Source organism: Diceros bicornis, chromosome 34 (assembly GCF_020826845.1).
Source record: "Diceros bicornis minor isolate mBicDic1 chromosome 34, mDicBic1.mat.cur, whole genome shotgun sequence".
Lineage (NCBI taxonomy): Eukaryota > Metazoa > Chordata > Mammalia > Perissodactyla > Rhinocerotidae > Diceros > Diceros bicornis.
Window position 1 is genome coordinate 25,293,666 of NC_080773.1, and position 17,586 is coordinate 25,311,251.

Sequence of the window (17,586 nt, forward strand, 5' to 3'; positions counted from 1 at the left end):
CAGGAGCAGATTTTTCTTGTCCACTCAGCCGTAAAGCATCTGTACTTACGACAATGCTGAAATTCACCCGAGTCGTGTGCGTCTGGACAACAGCGATGAAATCCCGCCTACGTTTGCATTCCGGAAATGGCTTCCTGCAAAGAGGCGCTGTGTCCCGTGGAGCTTAGATAAGACCCACGGATGAACCCCTTGTTTACCTGAGACAAGACCGCGCAACCCTCCAAATTCCCGGTTTGGGGATGCATAAGTGATTAGCTGAACTGTTCGTTGTTAACAATATGCTTCTTAACCAAACCTAGGTTAAGTTTCCCTCTTCACCCCACACTCGGGAACTCTGGTCCGTCCTCAGCCTGAGCCTGGATACAACCCCTGAACGGGCTGGCCTCAGGGTAAACCTTTCTCCCGTCTGCTGTCCTGTCAAGCTACCTTTTCATCCCGCGTCCCCACATCTCATTCTTTCTAGCCTTGTTTGCTCCTCCTCATAAAAGAAAGACTTTTGCCTAACCCTTGTGTAGCTTGCAAATCTTATGGTTCTCCCCACTGCAATAGTGTTCCCCCCGCTGCAATAGTTCTTCCTTGCAATGATCCTTTGGAATAAAGTCTCTCCTTACCAAATCTGAAGTTTTTTCCGTTGAGATGAAATTCACATAATATAAAATTAATCATTTTAAAGTGAACAGTCCAGTGGCATTTAGTACATCCGCAATGTTGTACAACCACCGCCTCTATCTAGTTCCAAAACATTTCCATGACTCCAGAATAAAACCCTGTGCCCATTGACTAGTTACTCCCCCCGCCCCCATTTGTTTTTATTTGACGCTTGCAGTTCCAGGAACTGGGGGAGAGGGTTTAATTCTTGTTCACCCTTGATGATTTAGCCTTTGGGGTGTGTAGCGGTTTGAAAGGTGGCCCACCAAAAGATATGTCCACGTCCTAATGCCGGAACCTATGAACGTGACTTTATTTGGGGAAAAACGCTGATATGGACTCTAAATCCAGTGACGAGGGTCCTTATAATGGATAGAGGAGAGACAAATCGAGAAGGAGGAGAAGGCTGTGTGAAGATGGAGGCAGAGCTTGGAGAGATGCAACCGCCAGCCCAGGAGCGCCTGGAGCCTCCGGAAGCTGGAAGAGGCAGGAAGGATTCTCCTCTAGAGCCTTCGGAGAAAGAGGTCCTGCCTACAGCTTGATTTCACACTTCTGGCCTCTAGAACTGTGAGAGAATAACTTCCTGTTGTTTTAAGCAACTGAGTTTGTGGTAATTTGTTACAGCAGCCACAGGAAACTAATACAGGGTCCCAGTTTATTGTGGTGAGGGTCGTCTTTTACATGCCCCACTTGGGTGACCCCAGTCTTTTCATTATCCTTCATCTCTTGGTGCTGAGCAGAGCAAGATTTAAAAAGAGAATAGGAAAAAAATACATCTCTGAGAAGCCACGGCCACAGCCAGTCTTCCTGTGGATGTTCACCTGGGTACTTACAGCTGGGAGGACAGGGACTCTCAGAGCTTGAAATTAGTTTGAAGAATCCCTGACTGGTGTTGCTACCTGGCAGGAACAAACACAAGTGTCGAGGCCCAAGTCCAAGTTCAATTTTGCCTGGAGCAGCCAAGGCCCTCAGGGCGAAGCATCTTCAGTGCTAACTCCCCTGCAGGTTCTGGATTCCCATGGACTTGGGCCTGAACAGTCCTTGCCGATTGCTGTTCGGAAATGACTTTCCTGTTTTACTTGTCACCTTTCCATAGATTTAGGTGGGGTGGCTTATTTGAACAATCTAGAATAGACACAGACTCTTTTTCTCCATCTCAGATTCATCTTGTTACACATGAAGACTTGCACATTTAAGCCTGAGCTCTGGAATGTCGTTAATTTACATTATAGAGCATAAGAAAACAGCAGACTAGTATAGCTCAATTTTATTGGCAAAAATGGAGAGAAAGGACTAAATTAAGCTTTAGTCAATCACAGTGAAATTAGGAGCATTTAGTGATTTTTCTCCTCCAGAAGTGAGGCAGAAGCTGGCGCTGCACATTCGAGCTGTGTGACGTTGAATACGTGTCTCTGCCTCTCTGAGCCCAGGTTTCTTATCTGGAAGTCGGAGATGGCAACGCAGGACTCCAGAGACAGCACAACGTGGAGAGAAATCATCAGGGGTTTGGAGGGAGTCCAGCCTGGGCACTAACCTTTTCTCCATCATAATCTCTCTGTGAGCTGGAAAAAATGGTGCAGCTGGGAACCTGTTATAGAGTCAGGGAATCAATTTAAAGGATTCTGACCAGCGTTTAAAGATAGGAATAGAATAGAATAAAAACATCATGCTGTGCAGGGTGGTGTTTCACGAAACTTTTTTTTTTTGTGTGTGTGAGGAAGATCAGCCCTGTGCTAACATCTACCAATCCTCCTCTTTGTGCTGAGGAAGATTGGCCCTGAGCTAACATCGGTGCCCATCTTCCTCCACTTTATATGGGACGCCGCCACAGTCTGTCTTGACAAGCAGTGCATCGGTGCGCACCTGGGATCCGAGCCTGTGAACTCTGGGCCCCTGCAGCAGAGCGTGCACAGTTAACCGCTTGCGCCACCGGGCTGGCCCACACGAAACTATGTTGATGTGAAATGATTTTTTACTGGGGATGACAGTCAGAAAAGTTTGGAAGCCACTGGTGGATGGCCCCCAGCTTCATACACTGATTTCCAGACAGCTGCCCATTAACACATCCGATAGCAACTGTCTGTCAGACGTGGATCCCACCTCGCCCAAAGCAAACGTTTCTGTTCACCGGCGGCGCTGTCTTCGCAAGACTCCACCGCCAGGGGGCGCACGTGCCCCGCCGGGAGTGGATTTTGTTCGACGCAGACCATCTGAGCCAGTCATTTATTTCTTGTCCCGCCTCAACCAGAGGATCCCGTTTACTGGGACTAAAAGCCTTGGCCATGAACATAGATCCCTGCGCACAGCACCGCAGGAGGGCTTGGGTGGTCAAGAAGGGATGTGGCCATCCCAGGATATCCATTCATCCCTTCTTCATTCCACCCACACTCAAGGGGAAGGAATTACACAAGGGCGTGGACACCAGGAGGCAATGATCACTGGGAGCCGTCTTAGAGTTTGTCCACCACACCATCCTCTCACCTCCGTAGTCCCACACACAGTGCCTTTCATTTCCCTCAATAGCTCTTACCACCATCTGACATATATTTGTGTGTTGTTTGTGTCCTGACTCAAATGTAAGTTCCATGGAGCAGAGTTTTCGTGTCTTTTGTTCAATGCTGCATCTTTAGCGATTAGAATGCTCTGGCACAGAGTAAACACTCAGTCAGTGGTAGTTGAATGAAGGGATATGAGTGGAGGCAGCACTAAAAGTACCTCGAGCGTGATCACCTCCAGCGTGATCACCTCCAGCATGATTGCCTCCAGCGTGATCGCCTCCAGCATGATCGCCTCCAGCATGATTGCCTCCAGCGTGATCACCTCCAGCATGCTCATCTCCAGCACGATCACCTCCAGCATGGTCAAAACTGAGGAGAAAATGCACATACCCAAGGTGGAAAGGAAATATGCCAAGATAGGAAATAGCTGTGATGATCTCTTGGCAGTGGCATAAGAGCTTAATGAAGCCAGGATCTTTCTTTGTTCATTCCTACACTCACTGAATCCAGCCAGGACCTTGTAACGAACAGGTGCACCATAAAGATCTTTGAATTGAGTGAATGAATGAATGAAAATAAGGCACATGGCCTCTCTGAGATTCAGCTCTGCATATATTAAACAGATAAAAAGCAACCTTGCAAGAATTTTTAAGGACGTATATGTGCTGAGAAAGAGAAAGTGACCTCTTGATATCCCACAAATGGCCTGACAGTTAGAGCCAGGCTGTGGTGTTCTCCTGTTGGACATAATCTCACAGAACACAAACATCAGGCAAGGTCACTCTTTGACCTTAATAAATAAGACCAAAAAAACCACATCATAATTTGTCTAAGCACAGACAAAAAACAAGGTCACAGTGCAAACCAAGAAGGTAGCAGATATACCTCTCTCCTGACTAATATGAGTGACTGCTGCTTCTTTACCAATTACGGCTTTATCTTTCGTCAGCTCTCCCTCCCTTACCAATCAAGTATCTTCTCTTCTCTATTGTCCCTCTTCTTATCTGGTCTTTTTTAGTTTTAGAATTTCCATTTAATTTTTAAAAGTAATTTCTCTTTCTCTGCTAAGAGCTCATATTTGTTCATTCATTATGAGCATATTTTTCTTTATATCGTCTAGCGTGATTATAATGGTTGCTTTAAAGTACTTATCTGCGAAGTCCAACATCTAGTTTATCTTTGTGTGTTGGTCTTCATGATTGTCTTTTATTTATTTATTTATTTATTTAACATAATTATTTTTTTTTAACTTTATTTATTTCCCCCCCCAAAGCCCCAGTAGACAGTTGTATGTCATAGTTGCACATCCTTCTAGTTGCTGTATGTGGGACGCGGCCTCAGCATGGCCGGAGAAGCGGTGCATTGGTGCGTGCCCGGGATCCGAACCCGGGCCGCCAGCAACGGAGTGCGTGCACTTAACCGCTAAGCCACGGGGCTGGCCTATGATTGTCTTTTATATTGAGTATGTTTCTTCACCTTTATAGTAGTTTTGGATTGTACCCTGGATATTGTGAACTATATGTTGCAGAGTCTCTGGATTATTTTTTATCCCTCTGAGATGTCTTGGTGTTTTGTTTTGGTGCACAGTTTCTTTGGCTGGACTCATACACTAAATTCTGTCTCCTCTGAGGTGGGCAGCAGCCAAAATCTCTGTTCAGTTCCTTTAGCCTTGGTTGGGATGCTTGGGGGTCTGACACGTGTGTGCATTGCTCAAGGGTCACCAGAGATTTGGGCAGAGTTTACACACAATATTTGGGACTCCTCTCTGCGACTTTCCCCTTTTCCAGGATTTCTCTCTCCCTTTCCAGCTACTGTGGTTGCCCCAAACTCTGTCCTCTGGCAGGTTTTTATCAAAGATTTATTCACCCCTGGTGGTACCAATTAAGGTCTGCCATCAGACAAAAAGCCTTACCAAAGAGGAACTAAGGGGAACTTCATCCCCTTCATCCGAGTGTTGAATTTCCTTCAGAAGCAACCTGCCTTTTGTTGCTCCTCACTGTTGCAGGTAACCGATTTTAGAGTTTGTCCAGAGATAAATAATTGTTGCTGTTAATAAAAGTTAGTTGTTATCTGTGGAAGGGTTGGTCTGAAAGGAGCTGCTTGGCCATTGGCAGTAGTGGAATCACTTCTCATTCTCTTCGGCTGTCAAGGTTTACTCTCCTGGAGGAAGAAGTCCTGTCTATTTCCTTCATAGCCCCCTGGAAGCCAAGCAGTATGGTTGAAGAAGAGATAACTCACCCCACCTCCTTCCCTCTCTTCAAGGGTCGTGGACAGAAAGAGGCAACCCCTGCCCACCCCTCACCACGGGTGTCGCCATCTGTGGTAGGCTGATTAACAGCCCCCAAGGATATCCAGGTCCTAATCCTGGAACCTGTGAATGTTAATTTATATGTCAGAAGGGACTTTGCAGGTGTGAGTAAGATAAGCATCTTGAGATGGGGAGATGATCCTGGATTATCTGGGTGGGCCCTAAATGTAACCACAAGCATTCTTTTTTTTTTTTTAATTTTATTTATTTGTTTATTTATTTTTCCCCAAAGCCCCAGTAGATGGTTGTATGTCATAGCTGCACATCCTTCTAGTTGCTGTATGTGGGATGCGGCCTCAGCATGGCCGGAGAAGCGGTGCGTCGGTGCGCACCTGGGATCCGAACCCGGGCTGCCAGCAGTGGAGCGCGCGCACTTAACCGCTGAGCCACGGGGCCGGCCCACCACAAGCATTCTTATAAGAGGGAAGGAGGGGGGGTTTGAACACAGAAGAGAAGAAGGCCATGTGATGGCAAAGCAGATGAAAGCAGAGCCCGAGAGAGAAGATGCTGCACCACAGGTGTGAGGCTGGAGGAAGGGGCCATGGAGCAAGGAATGCAGGCCTACAAGCTGGAAAAGGCAAGGAGACGGATCCTCCACTAGAGCCTCTCAAGGAAGCGGGCCTTAAATTTAAACTTAGTGGCTTAAAACAACAGAGATTTATTCTCTGACAGTTCTGGAGTCTCCTGGGATAAAATCAGGGTCTTGGCAGGCTTGGTTCCTCCTGGAGGTTCTAGGGGAGAATCTGTTCTTTGCTTCTGGCAGTTTCTGGTGGCTGCCAGCATTCCTTGACCCGTGGCAGCATCGGTACAATCTCTTCTATTGCCACACACCCTTCTTTCCCTTCTGCAGTCAGATCTCCCTCTGCTTCTCTCATAAACTTGTGATTACGTTTAGGGTCCCTGCAGATAATCCCTTCATCCCAAGATTCTCAACGTAGTCACACATGCAATGTCCCTTCTGCCATGCAAAGGAACATACTCACAGGTTCTGGGGATCAGGATGTGGACATCTTTGGGGGCCATTAGTCAGTCTGTCACCTACAATGTCTTCTTGCGTCCTCCACCTAGAATATGGCATTTTCTCTGCTTCTGCCTGTGGGAGGAGAGAGAAGGAAACAGGCTCTCTCAGCCCCACCCCTCACCACCCTCACTGTCTCCCTGGGCAATGGAAGGTCACTGCAAGCCCAGAGGCTCTGTCCCTGCACCTGGTCTGAGCCCCTCCCAGTCCTCAGCTCTTGGGAGCAAGGCCAAGACCCTGGGAGGAGTCTGGCGGAGTCACCTGCTGACTCAGCACCTGTGGGCCCCGGGCTCACGTACCTGAGTTCACCTTCATGCCCCGACTCCACCTGGGGCAGCTCCAGGATGCCAGGGTTCGAGAGCTGTGAGTGGCTCAGGATTCAGCCCTCCCAGGCCCAGCTCAGGCTGATGGGCAGGTTGCTGTCAGCGACCCAGACCAGATGCAAAGATACCCCTTCCGAGGCTGTGCAGAACGAGTCAGAGGCTGGGGGCGGCCACTCCTAGGTGGACAGGCTCTGAGGAACCACTTAATATTTTCATAGTTATAAGCACAATTCTGCTTGTAAGCACTTTAATGGCTCCTGTTGCTCTGGAAATAATGACCCAAACCCCCAAGGTGGTACCCAAGATATGTGTGATCCCTCTTAATATTAGCCTATGAGGCTGGTTTCAAATGCCTAGCACATGTGCGCACACACACACCAACGGGTGTCCTCACCCCCTATGGACATACAGGTACAAAACACACACTCAGAGACACAAACATGCACACCCACAGGCAGATACACAGAAAGATGCACACACATGCATACAAAGTGGACAGACATTCACACACACAGATTGACACATACATACACACACACGCACACACAAGCTCACACACACACATGTGAGTGTTATTCATTGTGAGGCCTGGGATAGACTCTCCACCCTGCTATTTCTCCGGGGAAGGCTGGCCCCCTGCAGCCAGGCAGCTGGACCTGGTTTTCAGGCCACGGAGCCCCAGGGCAGTGATGTCCCCCTCAGAAGAGAAAGAAGAGGGTTTCTCCCTTCTGCGGGACACTGCCTGACTTTGGGTGACTCCTTGGTCCTCAGCACCCACGGTGTGTCAGTGCCGTGTGGTCCTGGGTCTCTGGAATCCTGCCAGTGGCAGACCCCCCACCCCCCACTCTTTCTGGACATCTATTGGAAAAGCAATGAATTGCCTACTTGATTTGAAAGAAGGGAAGTTTTAGGGGCCCGTTTCGCAATTCTGCAGAAATTGAAAAAGTGACTCAAACCAAGACGAAGCAGAGTGACTGAGTCAGAGACAGAGGTCCCGTGTCCTCCCTCCACGGGGCCTGCCCCCGAGGCCCTTCCCAGACTGCTGTTCGTGGGGTCCAGGCCGGGCTGAGGATGACATAGTAGCAATGGCAGCAAGAGGGACGGGCAGGGGATGCAATGACCTGGGGTCGACATGCCACGGGTTGGGGACATGCTCTGCTGATGCTGTGTGGTGTCCTCGTGGGACAACCTGGGACCATTTACTTAAAAAAGATGTCACCTGGGAAGAGCTGACCACGTCCTCCTGTCCCTGTGGGTCTGAGACGGGAAGCTTCTCACCAGAGCCGGCTAAATAATTTGCAGGCCCCTGAGCAAGGTGAAGATGGGGGCCTCTTTGACAAAAAGCAGGAAAAAGCTTTTGCCTTTCTTCCACGGACTCTCTTTCTCGACCTGTTGTAAGGTTTTATTTTTAACATTAAAAAAATTGCAGCAAATACACACAACATAAAATTCACCATTTTAACCATTTCGAAGCGTACAATTCAATGGCATTAAGTACATTCACAATGTTGTGCGACCATCACCAGCACCCAGTTCTAGAACTTTTCCGTGGGCCTAAAAGGAGACCCCATACCTATTAGCAGTCACTCGCCATTTTCCCCTCCCTGCAGCCTCTGACAACCACTAATTGACTTTCCGTCTCTATAGATTTGCCTATTCTGGATGTTTCATTGAAAGGGAATCATACCATATGTGGCCTTTTGTGTCTGGCTCCTTTCACACAGCATAATGATATTGAGGCTCATCCACATTGTAGCATCTATCAGTGCTTCATTCCTTTTTATGGCTGAATAATGTTCCATTGTATGGATGGACCACATTTTGTTCATAGCATTTTTTATTTGCTAGTAATGTCCAGTCCCTCAGGCTTGACTCGAGGGTCGGCAGTGCAGACCCTCACAGGTGCCCGGGGCTCCTGCCTCTCAACTCAGCATGACCCAGACCCTCTCTGTGCCCAGGTGGGGACTTAGGGGTGGGAGTGGGGCCGAGAACCTGTCCTGGAGATCGAGGAGGTGGGGAGATGGCAGAGGCATGACCGCGTGTGGTCCAAGGTCCCAAGCCCCCTAGTGCGTGCTCCGTTATCCCACAGAGTTCACTCACAAAACGCAAATTCAAGGATAAATTATTAAGGATTTCAAGATGGCAACTTCAAAGCATCAAACCCCAAGTGTGAAGCCCTTTTGAGCTGGGAGCCCTGTGCAAACGCCCCACTTCTCCCTGTGGAGCTGGGAGCCTGTGTGGACTCCAGACACGGCCCCAAGACAGGCAGGGAGCCTGGGGGCGTGCTGGGTTTGGGGTCACACAAGGGTGAGGCCCCTGAGGGCAGGAGTCTGGTGGTCATATTCTCCTCTTTGTCCCCAGCCCCCTCATGGAGTAGATATTTGCCTGGCGAATGAATGAATGAATGAATGAGTGAGTGAATGACCTCACCTGAAGCCATTACTCACCCATTTCCCCTGAGAGCCCCTCCCTTGAGGCCGACCCTGAGCGGCTCCTTCCTGATTTGGGGCAAGCCTCCCACATCCTCCCTCTTCCCTGTGACTTCCATCTGTGAAGAAGTTGGAAGAGGGGATCTTCTGGGACATTTGTGGTTCCCCAGGTTCCTCTTCTGTGGACGGTCACCGCCCCCTGCCCTCTCAGGAGCTTCATCTTGGAGCTTTCTTCAGCCAGAGAGGCAGCTCCTGAAGCCAGATGGTCCCAGGACAGGCCCAGCCCCTCAGACCTGGAGATGCCGCTGCTGCTGCCCCTGCTGTGGGCAGGTGAGTGGGCGGAGGGCCGGGGTCCTGGGCAGGGGCTGGGGCTGCAGCTGAGCCTCTGTGTCCCCCCAGGGTCCCTGCAGGACGCTCCCAGGTACAAGGTGCAAGTGCAGGAATCAGTGATGGTGCAGGAGAGCCTGTGTGTCCTCGTGCCCTGTACCATCTCCTGTGTCGGGGCCGGCTGGAATGACCCCACACCTGCTTACGGCTCCTGGTTCCAGAAAAGCGGTTATTCCTCGAAGGATGTTCTCATGGTCACGAACAACCCAGCTAGGAAAGGAAAATCGAAGACCAGATTTCCATTCCGCCTCTCCGGGGACCCCTGGACCAACAACTGCTCCCTGAGCATCGCGGACGCCAAGAAGGCAGGGAGAGTGGATACTATTATTTTCAACTGGAGAGAGGAGGGGATGTGAGAAACACTTACAAAAGTGCCCTGCGCACCGTGAACGTGAGAGGTATGGAATGAGCCCCAGGAACAGACCACAGGGGTGGGTGGAGCATGTCTTCCGGGGCAAGGATGGACCTCCATCCCCCATCTTTAAGGAGGACAGTAGAGTGTGGTTAGTTCAGGGTCTCATCTGGGTCCAGACTCGCCCTCTCTCCTCCCTAGCGCTGACACAGACCCCCGACATCCAACTGAACGAGCCCCTGGAGTCCGGCTGGCCTGGCCACCTGACGTGCTCTGTGCAGGGCGCCTGTTTCGAGTTGATGCCCCCCATCATCTCCTGGATGGGGGCTGCCCTGGGAGCCCCGGGCCTGGACTTGAGGGCCTGTCACTCCTCGGAGATCTCGCTCAGCCCCCGCCCGCAGGACCACGGCACCAACCTCACCTGTCAGGTCACCTTCCCCAGGGCTGGCGTCAGCACCGAGAGGACACTCAGACTCAGTGTCTCCTGTGAGTGCCTCCCTGGGGCGAGGGGCAGGGCCGGGAGGGGAACGAGCGCTGGTGTCCCCGAGGCCAGGGTCCGGGAGGGCTGCAGGAAGGACGTGGCTTTGTTCTGTTTCGATTTCCATTTCTGTGTCTCCTGGGGGTGGGTAGGTGGTGGGGGGGAAGGGCCAGTTCTGACTCCAGCCCTCACCACATCTCTGTCCTAGATGCTCCACAGAACCTGACCATCAGCATCTTCCGAGGAAATTGCACAAGTAGGAGGGGCGTCCCCTCCCCCAGGCTGGGATGGGAGCAGGTGAGCCACAGTGAGACGCAGGGAGAGCAGAGACGGGAGGCCCCCCACTCTCTGACAGATGGATTTTACCTACTATTCATTACACGCAAAGACTGCCTGTCAAATACATGCAAGTTATGGGGAATCACTATAAAATGAACGCCTTGGTACTCACCACTGAGCTCAGGAAAAAGAACAGGAACCCCATCTTTGGAGCACCCTAAATGCCCCGTCCCAATTTTGGCCCCTTCCATCTGGCCTCGGAGAAAGCCACTACACTGAATCTTATCTTCTCATTTCTTTTATTTATTTAACTTTATTTTGATTGAGGTATAATTGACGAATAAATGGTGTACATTTAAAATGTATGACTTGATTTGACATATGTATACACTGTGAAATGATTTCCACAGTCAAGTTAATTAACACATCCACATTCCTTCTCTTTTTTTTTTTTTTTTTTTGTGAGGAGATCAGCCCTGAGCTTACATCTGCCAATCCTCCTCTTTTTTTACTGAGGAAGACTGGCCCTGGGCTAACATCTATGCCCATCTTCCTCCACTTTATATGGGACGCCGCCACAGCATGGCTTGCCAAGCAGTGCGTTGGGGCACGCCTGGGATCCGAACCTGCGAACCCCAGGCCACCGCAGCAGAGAGTGCTCACTTAACCGCTTGCGCCACCAGGCCGGCCCTCCTTCTCCTTTTTAAGTTTACTGAATATGTTTGAATCTCTACACGATGTTTAATTTACCATGCTTTTGGAAGCTTTATGTGAATAGGACTGAAACATATGGGTTCTTGGCTATTTATTTTTTTTAGTTGAAATTAAATTCTCATAAAATTAGCCATTTTATTTATTTTAATTTAATTAATTAATTAATTAATTTTTTTGTGTGAGGAAGATCAGCCCTGAGCTAACATCCATGCTAATCCTCCTCTTTTTGCTGAGGAAGACCGGCTCTGAGCTAACATCTATTGCCAATCCTCCTTCTTTTCTTTCCCCCAAAGCCCCAGTAGACAGTTGTATGTCATAGTTGCACATCCTTCTAGTTGCTGCATGTGGGACGCGGCCTCAGCATGGCCGGAGAAGCAGTGCGTTGGTGTGCACCCGGGATCTGAACCCAGGCTGCCAGTAGTGGATTGCGCACACTTAACCGCTAAGTCATGGGGCCGGCCCTAAAATTAGCCATTTGAAAGTGAACAATTCAGTGGCATTTGGGACATGCACAATGTTGTGCAACCATTGCCTCTATCTAATTCCAGAACATCTTCATCACCCCAAAGAAAGCCCTGTACCTATTAAGCCGTCACTCCCTATTCCTCCCTCTCTCCAGCCCCAGGCAACTACTAATCTCCTTTCTGTCTCCATGAATCTGCCTATTCTGGATATTTCATATAAATGGAATCATAAAGGATGAGGTCTTTTGTGTCTGGCTTCTTTCACTTAGCATCATGTTTTCAAGATTTATCCACGTTGTAGCATCTATCAGAACCTCCTTCCTTTTTATGGCTGAATAATATTCCATTGTCTGGATGGACCACCGTTTGTTTCTCCTTCCATCCGTCGATGGACATTTGGGCTGTTTCCACCTTGTGGCTAATGTGAATAGTGCTGTTTGAGTCCCTGCAGGCAGTTCTTTTGGGCGTACACCAGGAGTGGAGTTCCCAGGTCACAGCTGCCTTGAATTTCACATGGTACCATCTCGCGTTCTTGACCTTCCCCTGTGTTGCTCGTAGCTGTAACTACTGCGTCTCCTCGTCTGTTGATCGCCGCACTGTGTGCAGGCACCACACTTTCATTTTCCATCCACTTTGGATGAGCACTTGTGTCGTTGACAGATTTTAGTTTTCATGATCATGCTGCTGTGAACATTCCCGGGGCAAACAGAACATCATTTCTCTAGGACAATACTTCTTAAGCCTTATCGAGCACAGAAATTTCTTAAGGATCTTGTGACGATACAGATTCTGACTCAGGAGGCCTGGGAGGGCCTGCGATTCTGCTTTTCTAACCCGCTCCTAGAGGATGCTGCTGCTACGGGGCCACCGTCCGCATTCTGAGCAACGAGACTATAAGTGTTATGCCCAGGAGCAAAATTGTGGGGTCGCAGGGTTGTACATTTTCAATGCTACTAGATAGTGTTATTATAGAATGCTCTGGAAGGCCACACAAGAAACTGGCAATATAGGTAGCCTCTGACAAGAGGAATTTGTTGCCTGGGGAGTCAGCGTGGGAGGGAGACTTCGTTCTGAACACCCTTTCTCCTTTGTGAATTTTAGGATGCAAAATGTGAGCTCCCTACTTATCCTAGGTCACCTGGGCGGAAGGGGATGACGAGGTAGAGACCAGATCCTGAAAAGCCTTGAAGGATTCGCTACTTGAATTTGGGATTCTTGAATGAAGGATGCTGAACAGTTCAGGAAGGAGAGGGAGATATGTCAACATGGATGAACCGCCTCAAAGAGGTCAAGGGGCAATCCGTCGTCCGTCAACGAATGGATGGATAAACCAAAAGCAGTCCATCCAGACAATGGATGTGATTCAGCCACGAAAAGGAAGGAAGTTCTGATAGATGCTACAACGTGGATGAAGCTGGAAACCACGGTGCTGAGTGAGAGAAGCCAGACACAAAAGCCCCCATCGTATATGATTCTATTTATACGCAATGTCCAGACTAGACAAGTCCGTAGAGATGGAAAGTAGGTTAGTGGTTGCCCAGGGCTGGGGTGATGGAAGGACCGGGGGCGATGGCTGAGGGGTGCAGGGGTGCTTTCTTTAAGCTTTGATTTCTCCAAGCACACTTTCCACTGTGCTTATCTTTTTTCTTTTTGGCGTGATGAAAATGTTCTAAAATTGGTCGTAGCAATGGTTGCCTGACTCTTTAAATGGCATGTAAATGGAGTTGTATGGTATGTGAATTATACCTCCATAAAGCTGCTTAAAAAACTACTTGTGGAGATCCCTTCCCAACTTAAAAGCAAAGGAGAGGAGAGACAAATAGGAGCAGGGCTTCAGAGCCTCAGGCCGGAGCTCAGCGCACGCTCTCTCTCTCTCTGTCTCTGTCTCTGTCTCTGTCTCTGTCTGTGTCTCTGTCTCTGTCTTCAGAACTGAAATACCCAGGGAATGGCTCACTTCTTTCAGTCCTGGAAGGAGAGTCTCTGCGCCTGGTCTGTGTCGCTGACAGCAACCCTCCGGCCACACTGAGCTGGGCCAAGGGGAGCCGGACCCTGAGCCCCTCCAGGGCTCAAAGCCTGGGGTCCTGGAGCTGCCCCGGGTAGAGTCGGGGCATGAAGGCGAATTCATCTGCCGAGCTCAGCACCCTCGGGGCTCCCTGCGCCTCTCCCTGCATGTCTCTGTGCAGAGTGAGTGTGGGAGGAGGGAAAGCACCCAGGGAGGGGACACCTGGGTCCTGGGGAGGGCAGAGGCACTGCTGACCTTCTCCTCCCTCCCCACAGACCCCCCCCCCCAGCTGCTGGGACCCTCCTGCTCCTGGGAGGATGAGGGTCTGCACTGTGTCTGCTCATCCCGAGCCCAGCCGGCCCTCTCCCTGCGCTGGTGGCTGGGGGAGGGTCTGCTGGAGGGGAACAGCAGCAACGCCTCCTTCACGGTCACCTCCAGCTCCACTGGGCCCCGGGCCAACAGCTCCCTGAGCCTCAGAGGGGGACTCAGCTCTGGCCTCAGACTCAGCTGCGAGGCCACGAATGTCCACGGGGCCCAGAGCGCCACTGTCCTGCTGCTGCCAGGTCAGGGGTCTGCTGAGGGGTGAGACTTGCAGAGAAAGGAGTCTCGATCCTAGAGAAGATGAAGCGTGGAGGGAACGGGGTTCGAAACTGGTTGGGAAGGTGTCAGAGGAAAGGGTGGGGGGCTGAGTCCTGCTCTTTGGCTGGTTGGGCGCTGAAGAACGTGACAGCTCAAGTTCTGTGGGAGGAGGGGCCTGGGGCTCGGAGTCACCCTGAACCCCACTCATCTGCAGGGAAGCCTGAGCTTGGGGAAGGATTCGTTACAGGGGCTGTCGCAGGAGCTGGTGTTGCTGGCCTGCTCAGTCTCTGCACCTGTCTCCTCTTCCTCATGTGAGTGTTGCCCCAGGAGGAAAGGTGAGTGCAGGGGGTGGGAAGGGGTCCTGGAATCCCAGACAGTCCCAGCTGGAGGATTCTGGGTGGTGCAGAGGTTGTGAGAATTGGGCCTTGGCCCAGAGACTCAGAGCAGAGTCTGTTCCCACCTCTGGATCCCAGTCGTCCCTGAAGGGCCCCCGTTCTCTTTATCAAAGTCATCAGGCTTGGTATGTCCCCCAGCTCCCTGCCTTGGTCAGCTCTTCTAGCCTCTTAAGCAGGGGGACAGGAGTCACACTCCAAGCTCTGAGCCAGCCGGCTGGTGAACGGTCCTGGCCTCCCCCGCCCCCCCAGAGTGAAGATCTGCAGGAAGGTGGCACCTGAGGTGGCAGCTGGTGAGGATAAGCCCTCCATGCTGGGTCCTCTCTCCTCGGTGAGTGATGAGCTCTCTGTCCGTCGGGATCCCATCTGGCCACCTCCCCACAGCCACATTTCTCTTGATGACTTAAATGATCATCATGCCATAAATAGGCTTTTGCACTTGGGTCCCCATCAACTCAGTCACCAGGTCCAGCGACCCAGGAGTCACCCTCCCCTCTGCTCTCCATCTCCTCTCACAGAGCCAAGGATCACCACGCCTGTCCATCTCACTGTCTGTGTTCAGCTCCAACTGGACCCTCCACACTCCCACCTCCTCATTTCTCTCTGGACCCCCGACCCACTTTTCCCCTCCTTCCTATCTCTCCTCCCCAACACAGGATGCCAGAGAGGTCTCCCCAAAATAATGACTGTCTACTACACAGTTCAGGGGTCCCCAAGACACGCTCAGTTTCAATAAGTCACTCAAAGAACACACCAAACACTGTTATGCTCACAGTTACAGTTTATTACAGAAACGGATGTGCCTTTACGCTTGGCACACGAGCCAGGGTCCCCGAGAGACCAGGCACGAGCTTCCAGTGTCTCTCCCAGTGGAGACGTGCAGACAGTGCTTACTTCTCCCGGCAACAACGTGTGACCACACACACAGAGTATTGCCCCCCAGGGAAGCCCACCTGAGCCTTGGTGTCCAGGGTTTTTATTGGAAGTTGGTCCTGTAGACACAGCTGACTGCCCATGTGGCTGACCTCAGTCTCCAGCCCCTCTAGGGGTCAAGCTGATACAACGTGGCTCGAGGCCCCACCATCAATCACAATGTTAGCACAGACTATCTGGAGTGGCCTAAGGCCCCAGGTAAACCCAGACACTCCTATCAGGCAGGACATGCCAAGGGTTAGAGATTCCCTCCCACGTGCTTGGGCAAAGGGTCAAAGCTTTCTTTGGGCAAGGTTAACCCTTTACTGCACAATACCCTTTGATTTGGGGGTTCATAACACAATTTTGTGATTGTGTTTGTCTGAACTGAAATGCTGAGTGGTCCCTGAAGGCAGTTCAGATCTGAGCAAATCCCTGTCCTTCTCACACCACCCACCCCATCCCTGTGCATCCTCTTACAATTTGCCATTAGATATTAATATAATTGACTACTGCTTTAATGTGCTGCCCCCACTGCAAGCTGCGGGACTTCAGGGATGGTGTCTGCTTTGTTCCCTACTGAATATCCGGGGCCTGGCACAGGGGAGCTGTTCCATAAGGCAAGGGGCATTGGAGTCAGAGAGACTTGGGCATGAATCTTGGCCCGACCAACAATTAAATGTGTGATTTGTATTAGCCTCAGTTTCTCTACCTGATAAATGGGGATAACAGTGTCTCCCCAGTGGATTGTTGTGAGGAAGCTGGGAGGCTGGCAATTGCTTACCAAGGGCCAGGCATTATTACTCTCAAATATTTGTTGAATGAATGAATGAGTGAATGGGGACTCAGCCAATGTTTGTGGAATGAACAGACGAAAGGTTTGCTTGTGGACCTTCCTTGCTCTCTTCCTGTGCCCATTATCCTAATATGAGCCCCTTCTTTCCCCTCCACTCAGGGTTACCAACGTGAATGTCCGCCAGACAGCCCCCTAGACCACCTGCCCCCAGCTGTGGCCGCCCCCGCCTTGGGAGAGGAGCAGGAGCTCCATTACGCCTCCCTCAGTTTCCACGAGCTGAGGCCCCGGGAGCCTCGGGACCAGGAGGCCACCAGCACCACCGAGTACTCAGAGATCAAGATCCGCAGATGACGGCCCAGCTCTGGCGACCTCAGGCTGGAGGATCCAGGGCCTCTCCAGGAAGGGAGACATCAGGGGAAATTCCTGAGGGTACAGTTTTCCATGCAAATGGGCTGCCAACTAGTATATGGGAGTCCTACTGCTGTGGTGACTGGTGGGCAGAACTGGGCTCAGATTTCGCCCTGTCACCAACTACAAGCGTGAGTTTGAGCAAGTCACTTGGCTTCTCAGTCTCCCCCTCTGTAAAATGGACACAATGAACCTAATTCACAGGGTGGTTGTGGGGCGTCAAGGCAGTGATCAACAGAAAGCCTCCAACAGGGTGCGTGGGCAGAGAGCACCGTGCCCGAGGCCTTGCCTCTTCCTGGGGCAGCCTGGCTGGTATAGGGTGCAGTCATCCCGGCCCATATGGGGACGACTCTGCAGGGCTGTTCTAGCTCAGAGCTCCCCACAGGCTGGGCTTCGGCTGTCGCCGGGCTGCACTGCAGCTCAGTTCTCCCTCTGCTCAACCTGCCTCCTTCCCCTCCTCTCCAAGGGACGAGGAGACTCTGCCTGCTGGGCTCGCTCGGAGCCTGCTCCCTGGAAACCCAACTTGTGTATTTTACCATACACAAAATCACTCACCGATTATCTGAAATAAATGATGGGTTGTCCACGTTACATACCTC

General features: G+C 51.0%; 1 protein-coding gene across 1 annotated transcript; it reads left to right on the plus strand.

The window, feature by feature from the left end:
- The first annotated feature begins 5,995 nt into the window (after positions 1-5,995).
- Positions 5,996-17,331, plus strand: LOC131397644 (sialic acid-binding Ig-like lectin 5). The gene is given in 11 exon segments (XM_058530731.1): positions 5,996-6,031; positions 9,395-9,554; positions 9,624-9,919; positions 9,922-10,009; positions 10,165-10,449; positions 10,650-10,697; positions 13,826-13,948; positions 13,951-14,463; positions 14,694-14,790; positions 15,124-15,202; positions 16,739-17,331. Coding segments are annotated over 11 exon segments (1,917 nt in total). The 3' UTR covers positions 16,931-17,331.
- Positions 17,332-17,586: the final 255 nt, after the last annotated feature.